This window comes from Acomys minous, assembly GCF_964271855.1.
Source record: "Acomys minous genome assembly, chromosome: 1".
Classification (NCBI taxonomy): domain Eukaryota; kingdom Metazoa; phylum Chordata; class Mammalia; order Rodentia; family Muridae; genus Acomys; species Acomys minous.
The window spans coordinates 57,389,038-57,405,125 of NC_140483.1; the positions used below are offsets into that span (position 1 = coordinate 57,389,038).

Sequence of the window (16,088 nt, forward strand, 5' to 3'; positions counted from 1 at the left end):
CCACAAGATCAGTCAACATTCCAGCAGGCAGCACTCATTGAACTAAGTGGATTACAGAAGGTGGAGGAGGGCATGAGTGGAGATGGGGACATGTGAGGTGTGTTGGAAGAGTGGGATGGGAGAATTAAGGGTAGAAATGATGAAGATGCATTGTTTACATTATGAAATTGTCAAAGATATTTCATCAAATTAATTGTTTAAGAAGAATTTTATTTGGTTAAATTTTCTAAAATAAATTTTGAGGTTTTCCTTAAAGGACCACTTTGTGCATAACAAAACCATCAACCAAAAGTACCAAGTCCATATGTCGGACCAACACCCTTCTTTAAGAGAAAAGAAAGAGCCAGGTGGTGGTGGCACACACCTTTAATCCCAGCACTCAGGAGGCAGAAGCGAGTGGGTATCTGTGAGTTTGAGGCCAGCCTGGTCTACAGAGTGAGTTCCAGTCAGCCAGGGCTACACAGAGAAATCCTCAACATGGGGGTGGCGGAGAGTAACAAGCACAGGGAAGAGAAAGAACAGGAACAGCGGACTATTAGAAGAAAAATTTTGATTAAGGGTTTGTTTGTTTGTTTGTTTGTTTTAAGACAGTGTCTGTGTCTCAAATTGCAGGGAATGTGTTCTGGTTGGAAAGTTTGTCTGACTCTCACCCTTGAAGTTCAGACACCTTTTGCTGCCCTGACTTATATGTGTTGGAGAGTGAGCAACTTTAGGGAAGCATTTTCTAAGTTAGTGCACAAGCACTCCTAAGTTAGTGCTCACTTTCAGGACTCGCTATATGGCCTTGACTGGCCTGGAACTGTTACATACTCCATGCTGGCCACAAACTGTGTCAATCCTCCTGTCTCATGTCCCAAATACTGGGATGGTAGACACATGTGGCAGAGTAAGGGCTTTGTAATGATATATTAGCACCTGTGAGAAAAACTTTATAATCCTAACCCTCTGTGGTGGTGTTTGGCTTTGCTTCAAGAGATCTGTTTTGTTCTGAGACAGAGCTCCAAATATACTCCATGTAGGCCTTAAACTCATTGTGTCGTACAAAGTAGGCTCACACTTTTCAGTCTTCCTGCCTCGGCCTCCTCAGTGCTAGAAGCACTACTATGCCTGGCTATTGTAAATATGTATTGTACTAAACAAAAATGAACAGAAAACAAAAATAGTGCTCTCTTATTTCATCCCCAGTGAGTTTACTGTGCAGCTGGTCACAGCTCTCCTAGGAGTGCCAGGAGGCACAAAGAGCTGCAGGCCAACACTCAATACAACCTAGACTGCAGGGTGATTTGTGACTCTGTAATATGACTAAAGCTAAGGAATGAATCATATTTTATGGATATAAACAAAAAGGGAGCCAAGTGTGGTGGCGCATGTCTTTAATCCCAGCACTCGGGAGGCAGAGGAAGGTGGATCACTGTGAGTTCAAGGCCAGCCTGGTCTACAAAGTGAGTTCAGGCCAGCCAAGATAACACAGAGAAGCCTTGTCTCGAAAAAACCAAAACAACAAAACAAACAAAAAACATACAAACAACAACAAACAAAAACAAAAAAACAACAACAAACAAAAAACAAAAAGGGAAGCCAGTGGTGTCTTCTCAAAGCAGAGAGTGAAAAACAATAATACTGAGTGGATGAACCAGAGCTGTCTTGAGTCCATTGTAACCACCTGAATTGGAAGTCTCACCCCAACTGTCTATTTCCTGAAGGCTCTATACTGTCCCGGCACCCAGAACAGGGCCCGTAACTTAGAAGACATACGATAAGTAACTGTGGGATTAATTGATGAAGAAATAATACCTTTATTACTTGCTCAAAACCACATGTGATCATCATATGAAATCTTCTGCCTTTCAGGTTGCATCACAGACATTTATCTGAAACTGGTGTTTGAAGCAATAAATAAACATTTTGCTCCTTAATCAAGGGAAAAAACTCAGGGAATAATAGAATTCCTTAATTTCCATTTGAATCACAATAGGAAAGCTCTCTTGTAGAATACATTCTGCACAAAGTCATGGACCCCACAGTTTTCTGTTAACCATCAATTTTTCTAACAAGATGAAGACAATGTAAAAGAAAAGTGCGAATTACTCCCAAAACACCAGAATAACAGCTCTTTGGTTTTGTTTTCTGTATAAAGTGACAAATGCCTAGTGGCAATCACCCGGTCACTGAAGGTGGCTGACTGCTTCCTAGGAATAGCTGCTCTTATGCTGGGTGTGGTGACACAGCTTTTAATCCCAGCACTTGGGAGGCAGAGGCAGGTGGATCTCTGTGAGTAGGCCAGCCTGGTCTACAAAACAATTCCAGGACAGTCAGGGCTATTACATAGAATAACCCTGTCTTGAAAAACTAAACCAAAAACAAACAAAAACCAGCACTCTGCTAAAGCTCAGTTATATAAAGGATGATGTCCTGAGGCTGGAGAGATGGCTCAGAAGTTAAGAGCACTGGTGGCTGCTCTTCCAAAGGCCCTGAGTTCAGTTCCCAGAAACCACATGGTGTCTCACAGCGATCCATAATGAGATCTGGTGCCCTCTTCTGGTATGAAGGTGTGCATGCAGGCAAAACACAGTATACATAATAAATAAATAAATCTTTAAGAAAAAAAAAAAAGAAGAAGGATGATCTCCTGGTCGGTTTTCCTTGTTTTGTTTTTGTCAACCTGACACAAGCTAGACTTATCTGAGAAGAGGAACCACACTTAAGAAAATGTCTCTTTGGGGTTGGAGCAATGGCTCTGAGGTTAAGAGCACTGGCTGTTCTTCCAGAGGTCCTGAGTTCAATTCCTGCATCCACATGGTGGCTCACAACCATCTATAATGAGATCTGGTGCCCTCTTCTGACCTGCAGGTGTACATCAGGCAGAGCACTGTATACATAATAAATAAATCTTTAGAAAAAAAAGGAAAATGTCTCCTTAAGATTGGGCTGTAGGCAAGCCTGCAGGGCATGTTCATAATTAGTGACTGATGTGAGGAGGCCCACCCATTGTGGGTGGTACCACTCCTGAGTAGGTAGGCCTGGGAGCTCTAATAACAGCCTGAGAAAGCCATGAGGAACAAACTAGTGAGCAGCACCTTTCCATGGCCTCCGCTTCAGCTCCTGCCTCCAGGCTCCCGCCTTGAGTTCTTGCACTGACTTCCCTCAGTGATGGAGTGTTACCTGAGAATTGCAAACGGAAATAAGCTCTTTCCTCTCCAATTTGTTTTTGGCCATGGTGTTTATCACAGCAATGGAACGCCTAATAAAACAGGTGATTATTTTAACTGTGACTCAGCAAGCAGCTGTGTATTCAGGCTGAAATTGGGAAATGGCAAGTGTCTTGGCTTTCTCCACATCCAGAACCTTGTGTTCATGACCCACATAGAAAGCAGCATACATCAATCTGGTAGTAGTGCTGCTCTCAAAGAGTCGTTTCACATGCAGCCTTTGCCCTACCAATTTTCTTTTCTTTTCTGTTTTTTCCCCCCAAACACTTTATTCAGAGGCTGGGGGAGGGCTGGAGAGGTCCACCTGACTACTGTCGTCTGCCAGTTCTCTCTGTTGCTAAGAGAGCCGTAACCATCTTTACTTTCAGTTTTCCTCCCTGGTGCCTCTCATAAGCACTTGAAAAGTTTTCTTATTTATTGTTTTACAAGCTGACTCTGAATTTACTTCCACTTTCTTAAATCTTAGCTTTATTTATTCCTACGGCTTGTATGAAGTATGTGTGAAAGAGTGCAGGTGGCCATATGCCATAGCATACATGTAGAGGTGAGACGACAATTTGAGGAAACTGGTTCTCTCCTTCTACCATGGGTCTGGGGAGCAAACTCAAGTCTTTAGGCTTGCTCAACCAGCACTTTTTTTTTTAACCCACTGAGCCATCTCACCACCCCCCCCCCTTTTTTTTTTTTTTTTTTTGGAGACATGGTTTCTCTGTGTAACCTTGGCTGACCCGGACTTGCTTTGTAGAGCAGACTGATCTTGAACTCACAGAGATCCATTTGCCGCTGCCTCCTAGAGTGCTGGGATTATAGTCATGTGCCACCACACCCAGTTTACCCTTCATTTTTAAATGTTAGTTACATATTAAAGAAAATATTGCTCTATTCTTGTCATATTATTAAAAATATATTGACTCTGGTTGGTACAAATACTCTCCAAAGGGGAGTTTCAAGTAAATGGGTTTCTAGGCCGTGAGATGCCTGCTAAGAAACTGGGGTTTATGTGAGGCCACCCCAGAGCTTTGTCCCAGAGCACAGAGAATGGATACAGGCTCATCTCAATAGGAATATGAAGCTCTATTCTACCACTTACAAGGTTCATAGACAAAAAGAAAACAGATGGAAAAGAGAAAGATCTGACTTAAATTTGTATGCATGGCTCTACTATTTACCTTTTTAAACAACTTCATCCATTTCATTGTAAAAGCAAGTAAAAATGAATTATGAAGAATGTTATTTCTAGTAAGGCTGACACAAGGACTTCAGTTTGAAAAAAAAAAAGGAAAAGTCCATATTTGGATGATTACTGGGGAAGAGACAAATGACTGAGAAAATACGAACTCCTCTCTCTCTCTCTCTCTCTCTCTCTCTCTGTGTGTGTGTGTGTGTGTGTGTGTGTGTGTGTGTATACTTGCTTGAGTAGGTATATGTGAGTGCAAAGCCTGCAGAGACTAGATGAGGATGTCAGATCCTCAGGAGACAGAGTTACAGGCAGTTATGAGCTGCCCAATTTGAAGGTACTGGGAACTGAATTCAGGTCCTCTGCAAGAACAGTATGCACTCTTAACCACTGAGCCACCTCTCTAGCCCAAGAAACTCTTCTTAAAAACACCAATTTGAGCTAAGCATAGTGGCGCACACCTTTAATCCCAGCACTTGGGAGGCAGAGGCAGGCAGATCTCTAAGTTTGAGGCCAGCCTGGTCTATAGAGCAAGTTCCAGGACAGCCAGGGCTACACAGAAATCCTGCCTCGAAAATCAAAAAACAAAACAAAAACAAACAAAAAGCCACCAATTTATTAATCTAAATGGAGGAAGGAGCTGGCTTATTATGTGCCAAACTTTTCTAGGTTCTTTATATGTTTTGTCTCATTTTAGCATCACGTCAATCCCAAAAGATAGGGATGACTAGACCTATCTTACACAGTCTCAGAGGTGAGTGACAAACCCAGATGGCTACACAGTTCCCCACCCACTTAGCCACAAAGGCTGTGTTTAATCAGTTACTTATGGTCTACTGTGTATCAGGAACCGTCTGATCTGATGTCAGGGGAGTTCTGAAAGTTAAAGCAGAGAGTTTGCTCTATGCTTAAAAAGTACACTGCCTGCAGGGTAAAGACGCTATTGTGAAACAAGACAGCATCCTCCAGAAATGGCTTCAGTATCACAAAAGAATCAGAGAAAATATTTTCAAGAAGCTTAACAATCAAGTTTCTGCCTACAGACAATTCTTTCCATCTCTTGCGCCTGAAGAGAGAAAGGCTCCTTCTCCACACTAGTCGTTCCTCAGAGGGAGACATAACTGAGGTTTTGAAAGGAAAAAAGAAAAAAAGTATGGTGCAGGATATAGTGGCAGCAAAGGGAGAGAATGAAAGAGGAAGATTAAGACTTCAAACTGTCAGATAACCCCCAAGAACTAATTTGGGAGGCCAAAGGCAAATGAACAGTAAACTAAGAAAAGACAACTTCAATAGCAAGTGCTCTTTTAAGAGCTAGGAAGGCCACTATGGGACGAGGAAAACTTTAGGATTCTTTTTTTTCCCCATGGTTTTTTGTTTTGTTTTGTTTGGACACAGTCTCTCTACATAGCCATAAATATTCTGAAACTCATACGTAGCCCAGGCTGGCTTCAAACTCATGGAGATCCACCTGCCTCTGCCTCCCAAATGCTGGGATTAAATGAGTGTGCCACCATACCCGACCCAGTATTATTTTCTTGAGGCAGGATTTCATATATCCCACATGGCCCCAGACTCTCTATATAGCCAAAGATGGCCCCGAACTTCTAGTCCTCCCGCCTCCACCTCTTGAATTACAGGTATGTACCATCATGCCTTATTTATACTGTGTTAGGTGGAGCCCGGGCTTTGTGCATGCTAGGCAAGTACTCCACTGTCTTGGTTGGGGTTACTATTGCTGTGATAAGACACCATGACCAAAAGCAAGTTGGGGAAGAAAGGATGTATTTGGCTTACACTTCCACATCACTGTTCATCATCAAAGGAAGTCAGAACAAGAACTCAAAACAAGGCAGGAGCCTGGAAGCAGAAGCTGATGCAGAGGACAAGTGCTGCCTTACTGGCTTGCTCCACAGGCTTCCTTAGCCTGCTTTCTTTCAGAGCCCACAACCACCAGCCATAATGGGCTGAGCCCTCTCCCGTGATCACCAATTAAGAAAATGCCCCACAGGCTTACCTAGAGCCCAGTCTTATGGAGGCATTTTCTCAACTGAGGCTCCCTCCTCTCTGATGACCCTAACATGCCAAACTTGCTAGGACATCTACTAATTAAGTTGAATTCCCAGCCACTGGATAGGAATTTTAAAACCAAAATTCCTGGCTAAAGGTTGAGTGATAGAACTCATGCTTGGCATGCACAAGGCATTGAGTTTAATCCCCAGTACCACAGAAACCACTCATGGGCTTAATATGTGCACTAACCTATAATAGGTTGGCACACAGCGTAGGCAGGATGGCTGCATCTCCCTGTGTATGTGGCGTGTTCTGGGGGAAGGGAAGGCTGTTAGGCAAAGAGCACTAGCTTACTGTCTCCAAGGCATTTAGGGTTTAGTGTTGGTCTGAACTGCCTGTATTCTATCCCTACTTCAGTTACCTCTCTAAAACTCTACCCCTTTGCTTTGGATTATTTCTGCTCTCTTAGAACAACCACTGGGCCTAATTCCGTGCACTCCTTCCTCCCAGCATGGTCGTCTTTGCTTCTTCTTGCCTACCAACTCTATCCTGCCATTTAGCTGCTACAGTCTAACGAAAGGCAATGTGCTGGCTAGTCTGTGTCAAATTAACACCACTACAGTCACCTGAAAGGAGGGTGCCTCAGTTGAGAAAATGCCTCCATGAGATCCAGCTGTGAGATATTTTCTCAATTAGTGATCAGTGTGGGAGGGCCCAGCTCATGGTGGGTGATGCCATCCCTGGCTGGTGGCCCTGGATTCCATAAGAAAGCAGGCTGAGCAGCTATGGGAAACAAGCCAGGGAGAAGCACTCCTCCATGCCTCTGTCTCAGCTCCTACTTCTAGGTTCCTGCCCTGTTTGAGTTCTGTCCTGACGTCCTTCAGTGATGAACAGTGATCTGGAAGTATAAGCCAAACAAACCCTGTCCTCCCCAACTTGCTCTTTGGTCATGGTGCTTCATGACAGCAACAGAGACCCTAAGAAAGACACGTAACATACAGTTTTTATTAGGCACCAGAATAGATGACAATAACTGCTAGAACCTGAGAGAAGCTAGTCTCCTAGCAACAATCTTAGGAAATTTCAGGGTTAAATATATGTTTAATTTTTTGTTGTTGTTATTCTCTTATGATGCTTTATGGTGACTGGATTTTGAAAGCATTAATGGCTAAAATATAATAAAAAAATCAGTATATGTATTAAAAACAGGTTATTCCCACTGATGGCTAACAGTTGAGGGTTATAAAAAGAAACTTTTATCACTGTAACTGGTTAATTACAATTATTTGCAAAGTAAATAAGTAAGACCTTGTTGGCATTATTAGCCTTCCTTGGTTCCCTCAAATATCTCACCAGACATCATGTTGAACCACTAACCATGGCAGCTGTTGGCAGGCTAGTTGCCAGTTGACAAGTGCAGAAAGTACCTGGTGGGACAGACAAACTGCTGACAAGGCAGAACAACACAGCTGGCGGTGGTGGTTCATATGTAGAATCCCAGCAAGTGCAAGGCTGAGACAGGAGAATTGCAAGTTCAAGGCCAGCTTGTGAAAAATAAATAACAAGGCCTGATGATGATGGTGGAGGAGGGGAGTAGGCCGAGGATGAGGGGAAGAGAGAAAGAGGAAGAAAACTTCAGAGCAACTGAAATTATGTAACGGCCACAGTAAAGGAAGCACTGCTGAGGTTTTGGGAATCCTCTCAGGTTAAGCAAACTGACTCTTTACAAAACAGACACACAAACACTCTCTCACACACACTCACGCTCTATTACCGCCACAGTGTACAAGTGTGAGGTGTGAGGCAGACAACTGTTCCATTAGCCCTGTAAGAAGAAATTTTAAAAGGAGGTGGGTAGATGCAGATGCTAGAAGCAGATGGGGGTAGGGAAGTACTTTTGCATAAAAAATGCTTTGTATGAGGAATTATGAAATGTGCTGCCAACTGGGGTGAAATGCCACATTTGAACACTAGGTAAGGTCTCAAATACTTATGACTTAACAATGTTCCTCTTATTGAAGTATAAACCAGGACTCTCAGGGGATCCAGAACTAGCAAATTGGCAACACCATGCAGTGTGAGTTAGTAAAAGTTAGTCTAATATGGAATATTCTGAAAATGGTGAGGTTATGAGGACATTTAACATATTAGAAGAATGACCATTGTATAAGAGGGCACGGGGAAATTCTGCTTTGATACTTTGACAGCTCAAAGGGACATCCATTTCCCCTAATTCACTTTTGGTTTCCTTCAGCTAAATGTTTCCTTTCTTTGCCACCCCCTCTCCAAATCAAACAGAAGCATGAACTCATTTATCCTAAATATAGCTGGAGCTGAACAAAGTACTTTTTTTTCATGGGCATGAACACTCTTCAGGTAGCTGTGTCCTGCTCCAAGAATTGAGCTAAGCATCTCCATTATTCAACAGATGAAAGCCTGTGGTGAAAGAGTGGAAGCCAAATCCACAGCAGCGACAAAGCCCCCAGCGGGCTCAGCATCATAGGACGCTAAACTTAGAATCCCTGGAGTCTGCTCCCAGCTCCACATCAAAACCAGTGGAGAAGAAGGAAAGTCTGGAGAAACTGCTTAAGGGGAGCCTCATCTGCCACAGGAAAGAGCATGAGAAACTAGAGAATTTCAGCCAAGAAAAGGCCGCTCAGGTATTGTAATCCCAGTACCCTCCTCAATTATGAAGGGGTGGGGGGCCTGTGTGTGAGCACGTATACACACACACACACACACACACACACACACACACACACACACACACCATCTATCAGCAGAAAGCATGGGAGCTCTCAGTAGTAAGAAATGTGCTCATCCCCTCAGACACAGACATAGAGGAGAGGAGTAGGGGGGAAGTGGGAGGAAGGGAGGAATGGGAGGATACAAGGGATGGGCTAACAACTGAGATGTAATATGAATAAATTAATTTTTAAAAAATTTTTTAAAAAAGAAATGTGCTCATATATACACTCAAGGGACAACTTGTTGTACTTTTCTTTGTTGTGACTTTGTTATATCAATTCAATTCATGGAAGAAAAGTAAATTAATTTAAGAAACTAAAAGCAAGGGGCTGTGGAGATAGCTTATAGGGTAAGAGCACTTCCTGTGCAAGCCACAAGACTGAGCTCAAATACCTACCATCCCCATAAAGCCAGGCATAGTGGGGTGGCTTGTAACCCCAGTGGTAGGAGGCAGACAGGCAGATCTCAAGAGCTTGCCGGCTGGCCAGCCTCACTAAAACAGTAACCTTCAGGTTGAATGAGAGCCCCTATCTCCAAAAATAAGGAGGAAGGACTGGAAAGATGGCAGAGCAAGTAAGGACACTGGCTGCTCTTCCAGATGATCCAGGTTTGAGTCTCAGCACCGGATCGCAGCTAACAACCCTACGTAACTCCTCTTCCATGGGATCCAGTGCCCTCTTCTGGCCTCCACAGGTACCGTACACATATGCACAGATACACCTGCAGGCAGAACACTAATACACATAAAATAAAAATAGATCTTCAAAATAGAATGAGCTGGAATATGATTGAGGAAGGCACCTGACATACTGCTCTGGCTTACAGACACACACCAAAACCAATCAATCAATCAATTCAAATAAAACACTAGAAATTTAACCAAAATAGGGCTGGTGTGGCTCAGCAGTAGAGTGTCTGAAAACAGAGGAAACCCACCACTAAACATGGACCGAGAGAAAATGGGGATTGTTATATATTCCTCTCTAGCACATAAATATATAAGAAACAGGCCAGGCAGAGGCAGGTAGATCTCTGTGAGGTCAGCTCCAGAATAGCCAGGGCTACACAGAGACACTCTGTCTCAACCCCATCCTACTCCCCGAAAAAGGAATCAAGAAACACGCTGAAGGAACTGAGAAGATTGCCTGCCAGACTCGTACCCTGATAGAGAGACCAAGTATCTCAGAAGAGAGGTATATGGCGAGGTATAACAAAGGCAGAAGAACTATCCCAGGTGGGCCAGCCACACCAGCCCATCTCGAGCGGCACTGCCAGCCAAGGTGATGAGCCCTGAATTTTGAGCACTGCTGTGCTCTTTTAATCCTACCTGCTCTGACCCAACTATCACATCCTTCACCAACCCCCATTTGAGTCTAGCTACGGTGTGGTCCTAGCAAGCTAGAAGCAAAGGAAGGCCAGAAAAAGAGAGAAGGCCTTCCAGTGTGAGGCAGGAATGGAGCAGCAACACAATACAGAGATGGCACAACACCTGTGCTTTCTTTGGGAGTTTACATAAAAAAGCCAAGGTATTCTTCAAATGAAAGGGCAACTTTGTTCCCTTATATTGAATCAGACCAGTGTTCCTTGTCCCTTATAAGGCTGGGAAATGAGCTGCCCCATTCGGTAAGTTAACAGCTAGTGTTCACATTCTCAGCACTCAAGAGGCAGAGGCAGAGGCAGAAGGCAGAGGCAGAAGGCAGAGGCAGAAGGCAGAAGGCAGAAGGCAGAGGGCAGAAGGCAGAAGGCAGAAGGCAGAAGGCAGAGGGCAGAAGGCAGAAGGCAGAGGCAGAAGGCAGAGGCAGAAGGCAGAGGGCAGAAGGCAGAAGGCAGAAGGCAGAAGGCAGAGGGCAGAAGGCAGAAGGCAGAGGCAGAAGGCAGAGGCAGAAGGCAGAGGCAGAGGCAGAGGCAGAGGCAGAAGGCAGAGGCAGAGGGCAGAGGCAGAAGGCAGAGGGCAGAAGGCAGAAGGCAGAGGCAGAAGGCAGAGGGCAGAAGGCAGAAGGCAGAGGCAGAAGGCAGAGGCAGAGGCAGAGGCAGAGGCAGAGGCAGAAGGCAGAGGCAGAAGGCAGAGGCAGAAGGCAAGAGGCAGAGGCAGAGGCAGAGGCAGAGGCAGAAGGCAGAGGCAGAGGGCAGAGGCAGAGGGCAGAAGGCAGAGGGCAGAGGCAGAGGCAGGTGGATCTCTGTGAGTTCGAGGCCAGCCTGGTCTACAAAGTGAGTCCAAGACAGCCAAGGCTACACAGAGAAACCCTGTCTCAAAAAACCAAAGAGAGAGAAAGGGGCAGGGGATGGCTAGAGACAGTTCTAGCAATCTCTTCTTACTAAAACAAAAGGGCCTTCTAACTTTGATAATATCTACTCTGTAAGATCTTGTCAAGACGCACTGATCACATATCCTTCCCTGCCTGTTCCCCAGGGCCCTACAGTATGCTGAGCAGAGGCAGGCATGAAACCGCTACCCCCGTGCTCACTCAGCTTCATGGATTCCAGCCCTCTCAGCCTGTGTTCCTTCCAGAGCCCAGAGCTCAGCACCAGACTACTTTGCTGAAAGTCAGAAAGGAAGCTGGTGCAGGCATGTGTGAAGCCGGTACCTGCAGGAGAGCATGGTGCATTGTCACCTCGAGCTCAGCTAACACATGAGCAGCATCCTCACTGTCTTCTTGGACCTCCAAGTCCTCCTCAGGGATGGTCTCCCAGTTGTCCTGGTGTGCAGCCAGCGTGTGCACTAGTTCATACTGACCGGGGAGTGCCAGGCTGACCCGAGTCTGAGTCCCATAGGTGAAGCGAAGGCGCCGAAGCTTACAGCTCTTGTCGGTGTCCAGCTTGAGGGTGGGCAGCACCCGCACCCCCAGCAGCAGGTTCAGCAGCTGGCACTTGGCATTACAGTCCTGGCCGAGGATCAGTATGCAGGGAAGGCAATCCACCATCTGCTGGAGATACTCCTCTTCCTTAGGCGGGAAGGAAATGCAGCTCAGCTGGCCTGGTTGGGGAGTAGGGAGAGTGGAGGAAAAAGAAGTAGATATAGAGTGAGGAGGGTACAGAGACTCAACTGCAATGGCAGAGTCCTAGAGGGAAAACATCCAGGAAACTTCTGGCTAGAGCAGGTATTGGGAAAAGGCACTAGTTAGAAAATGTTCTTCAAATGTCAAATAGTCACCTGGCATCATGGAAAACAAACATCCTACTAAAAAAAGGCGACAGTGAGCTGACAGTCCCTCCTCTTTCCTACAGAGGAGGGACATCTTAAGGAGTTTACAAGGATTCCATCACAAATGCAAGGTCACTAAACGGCAATAACTAGGGTCTGAGTCCAAGTAGAAATTATATTCTAGATATATCAAATTTAAAACCTTCCTTCTGAGGCACAGGGCAGGAGAGATGGCTCAGCAGTTAAGAGCACTCACTGGCTGCTCTTCCAGAGGACCGGGGTTCAATTTCCAGCACCCATTCGGCAGCTTACAACTATCTGTAACTCCAGTTCCAGATGATTTGATATCCTCACACAGATAAATATGCAAACAAAACACTAATGCACATAAAATAAAAATAAATAAATTTAACTTATAGAAAAATAACACTTAGCTGCACTGGCCTTTTAGGTTTTAGCTTATGCTCCTCATTTACACTTATTTTATGCCTAAATGCTAATACATACACACATGGGGCGAGCAGTGAAAACCTCTCTGACTGGCATGAGCTTTAAAGTGCTTCCCAGTTCATCACCCTGGTAGCTGACACCAGCGCCCCAGCTGCCAAGCGTTCTCAAGACACTGGATGCTTAATTGAGATTATACTCCCTAGTCAAGCCATGCTCTTTGTAAGCCATGAGTAAGACAAAGGAACAAAACTACCCAGCAGGATAAAATCTAGGCAAATCTAAGAGATATGATCTCAAAAATAATCTCCTCTGAGGATACCACCATTGATCTAAAGGGCTCACTTCCTCAAACAGATTTCAGTAGTATTACAGAGACCAAACAGCTTGAACACCTGCTTGGGAAATAATATGGGATTGGTTCCTAGAAACCCACTCTCAAATTGCTTCAGTAAAGGGATCTCCCAACATCTAAGATTCGAGAAAGCCAACCTTTGAGCCAAACACACATGTCATAATTGAAGCTTACGGTAATTATACTGTGATACTCTTTGTTTTAGTCACCTAACAATAGATTATATCAAACTATTTGTGGGCTGTTGTTCCTGAAGGAAGAGGCCTGACTCATTGAAAAGGTAGTTCTTCTTCAGAACATACCTGCCTCATGTTCGCTTATCTTCCACAAGTGACGTCACCAGAAGGCTCAAGAGGTCTGTCCTCCCTAAGTCTCTCTCCACATTTATTATGGCCTTCTGTTTCATGTCTATGAGTGCAGCACCCTGGCCTCAGCAACACTAAAACAGGAAACTTCCTCTTCCAGGAAAGAGACGGGCTCCTCTAAAAATGTAGAGAACGTTTCCTGAGTGCCTGCTTCTATACACGGTATTTAACAAGTACAAGAGTGGTGGTGGCACACGCCTTTAATCCCAGCACCTGGGAGGCAGAAGCAGGCAGATTCTGAGTTCGAGGCCAGCCTGGTCTACAGAGTGAGTTCCAGGACAGCCAAGGCTACACAGAGAAACTCTGTCTCAAAAAAACCAAAACATGAAACAAAATGAGAGTGAACACCAGGCTACAGGTCTAATCTCTGGCCTACACTCTAAAGCAGGAAGGCACGTCCAATTGTCTGTGTGACTGCTTAGCAAAGAGCAATGGGCAACCCTGAGTGCCATGTGCCTTTGTGTACTCCACACCGTAACATATACCATACAGAGCAGAGGATCTTCTATTACTGTTTCTAAGAATCAGAGCATGAAGAACCTTCCTGTTCCTCTGCATCCTCGACACCCAACACAATCACTGACAGTGTTTGAATGTTGTATACTTGTGCTGTGTAAGAACTCATAGGTTGAGTGGTCTGCGAGGGAAATCTTCACCATGAGTCTCCTCAACAAACCCAAGAGCGAGATGACCCCAGAGGAGCTGCAGAAGCGGGAAGAAGAGGAGGAATTCAACACAGGTCCCTGTGGGCGCTCACACAGTCAGTCAAGAACAACACGCAAGTGCTCATTAGCTGTGGCAACAACAAGAAGCCGCTGGGCCGGGTTAAGGCTTTGACAGGCACTGCGACATGGTGCTGGAGAACGTGAAGGAGATGTAGACCGAGGTCCCCAAGAGCGGTAAGGGCAAGAAGACGTCCAAGCCTGTCAACAAGGACCGCTACATCTCCAAGATGTTCCTGCGCGGGGACTCAGTGGTCGTGGTGCTGTGGAACCCACTCATGGCGGGCAAGTAGAGTGGAGCCCTCCCCCTGTCTGTGAGAGCCCACTGTCTCGCTGCCCTGCCAAGCCCTGCCCCAAGAATGGAAATAAAGCCCTGTGTGGTTTTGTTTGTTTGTTGTGAAGAGTTGTCTACAGAAGTGACTCTAGTATTTACAAAGCACAGCATCGTGATGAACAGTTTTAAGCAAACCATCATTCCTAAAATCACCATCTTTACAGAGTGAGTAGCTGTGGGGAAAACAGAACTGCAGAACTGGAAAAGATTCTAGCTAGCCTGCCTTTACTCTTGTTTCCATGTCCCCGTTTTCCTCTTTTCCTAGCCCTTCCCAGGTTCTCACTTAAGTGCCAAAGTGTCTGTTCCACTGACAACCTTAACATTCCTATCATAAAAGCACTTTTATAGGTAAAGCAAACCAACAGCCTTAAGTGAGTTCTATCACTGTTGCTTCCTCTAGCAGAGTAGGTAATAAAGAAAACCAACTAAGCCTCTTTCAGAACACCTCTGACACATCTATCAGCAACAGGAAAGCCAATAAAGCATGCTGCACCAGCCCAAACCACAGAGACACGCCCCATTATTCATCTGACCCAAATCATCACCTTCCCATGCTCCATCTCTCCTGCAAAAATAGTCTGAGATGCAAACTGCTACAGTCAAAGCATCCAAAACTAGTGCAATGGCAAGGGGGCTGCGGTTGAGCCCAGTTCTGCCTCCTGATTCCAGTCACCCTGCCAGGATTCCATGTGCAAGCTGAGCTAGGAAGGCCTTCATCATGGGCACTGCTGTCTCGTTTTTCAACATAACACTATCCAAGCCCTCTCTTCCTCCATGAAGCTGTAGCCTTTCGTCTGTAGGATTTGAAGTGTGTGAGAGAAATGAAGCTGAAAGCAGATGGGATGTTCTTCCTTCTCTGGGTACCTTTGTGACAGGAGCGCAGCTGGCAACAGGAGCAGCTGTGGGGTGATTTTCTGATCCTTTCTTACACTGCTTATCTATGAACTGAAAGAGTTTGACCATCTTTAATACTCTTTCCAGTATCAAATTCTAGTTTTTTAAAAATTTATTTTAAATCACATTATAAATGGTTGTGAGCCACCATATGGTTGCTGGGAATTGAACTCAGGACCTCTGCAAGAGCAGTCAGTGCTCTTAACCACTGAGCCATCTCTCCAGCCCCTCAAATTCTAGTTTTAGCTGGTCTGGTTGTTGTTGCTATTCTGAGACAGGGTCTTACTATGCAGCCCTGGCTAGTCTGGCCAGTAAGTAGATAAGGCTGGCCTAGAATTCAGAGATCCACATGCCTCTGATTACTAAAGGCGTGTCACCATGCCTTGCTGTTTTTATTTTTAAATTGTGCATGAATTTAATAATGAAAGCTCCTCCTGAACTACTATTAAGTACAGATCAAAAGTGACTAGACTAGCCAGGGGCTCTAAGGACCTACAATGCACTCTTAGCACATTCTAAAGAAAAGATTAAAAGCTGTGTCTGACATTGGAGGGAGGAAGGCAACCTGCTTCTGAGCTGCAGCAGCTGCCTCCCAGACACTTACAGGGCTAGTGAGTGAATCGGGTTTTCTGGTGATTAATACAGCCGCATCTGCATATGGGCTGCCAGAAGGTAGCAGTGGGGG

The 16,088-nt window shown here is 45.1% G+C and overlaps 1 protein-coding gene and 1 pseudogene across 3 annotated transcripts in view; one reads left to right on the forward strand and one right to left on the reverse strand.

The window, feature by feature from the left end:
- The window catches only part of DSTYK (dual serine/threonine and tyrosine protein kinase), a 54,932-nt gene that overhangs the window by 23,868 nt on the left and 14,976 nt on the right, over window positions 1-16,088 (reverse strand). For both annotated transcript variants that reach the window (XM_084783544.1, XM_084783545.1), the window contains exon 2: window positions 11,730-12,118. In XM_084783544.1, coding sequence (XP_084639670.1) covers window positions 11,730-12,118 — 389 coding nt within the window. The remainder of the gene's footprint in view (window positions 1-11,729; window positions 12,119-16,088) is intronic.
- Window positions 13,132-14,568, forward strand: LOC311598498 (small nuclear ribonucleoprotein Sm D2-like; annotated as a pseudogene). The gene has a single exon. The product of its transcript is annotated as a small nuclear ribonucleoprotein Sm D2-like (transcript).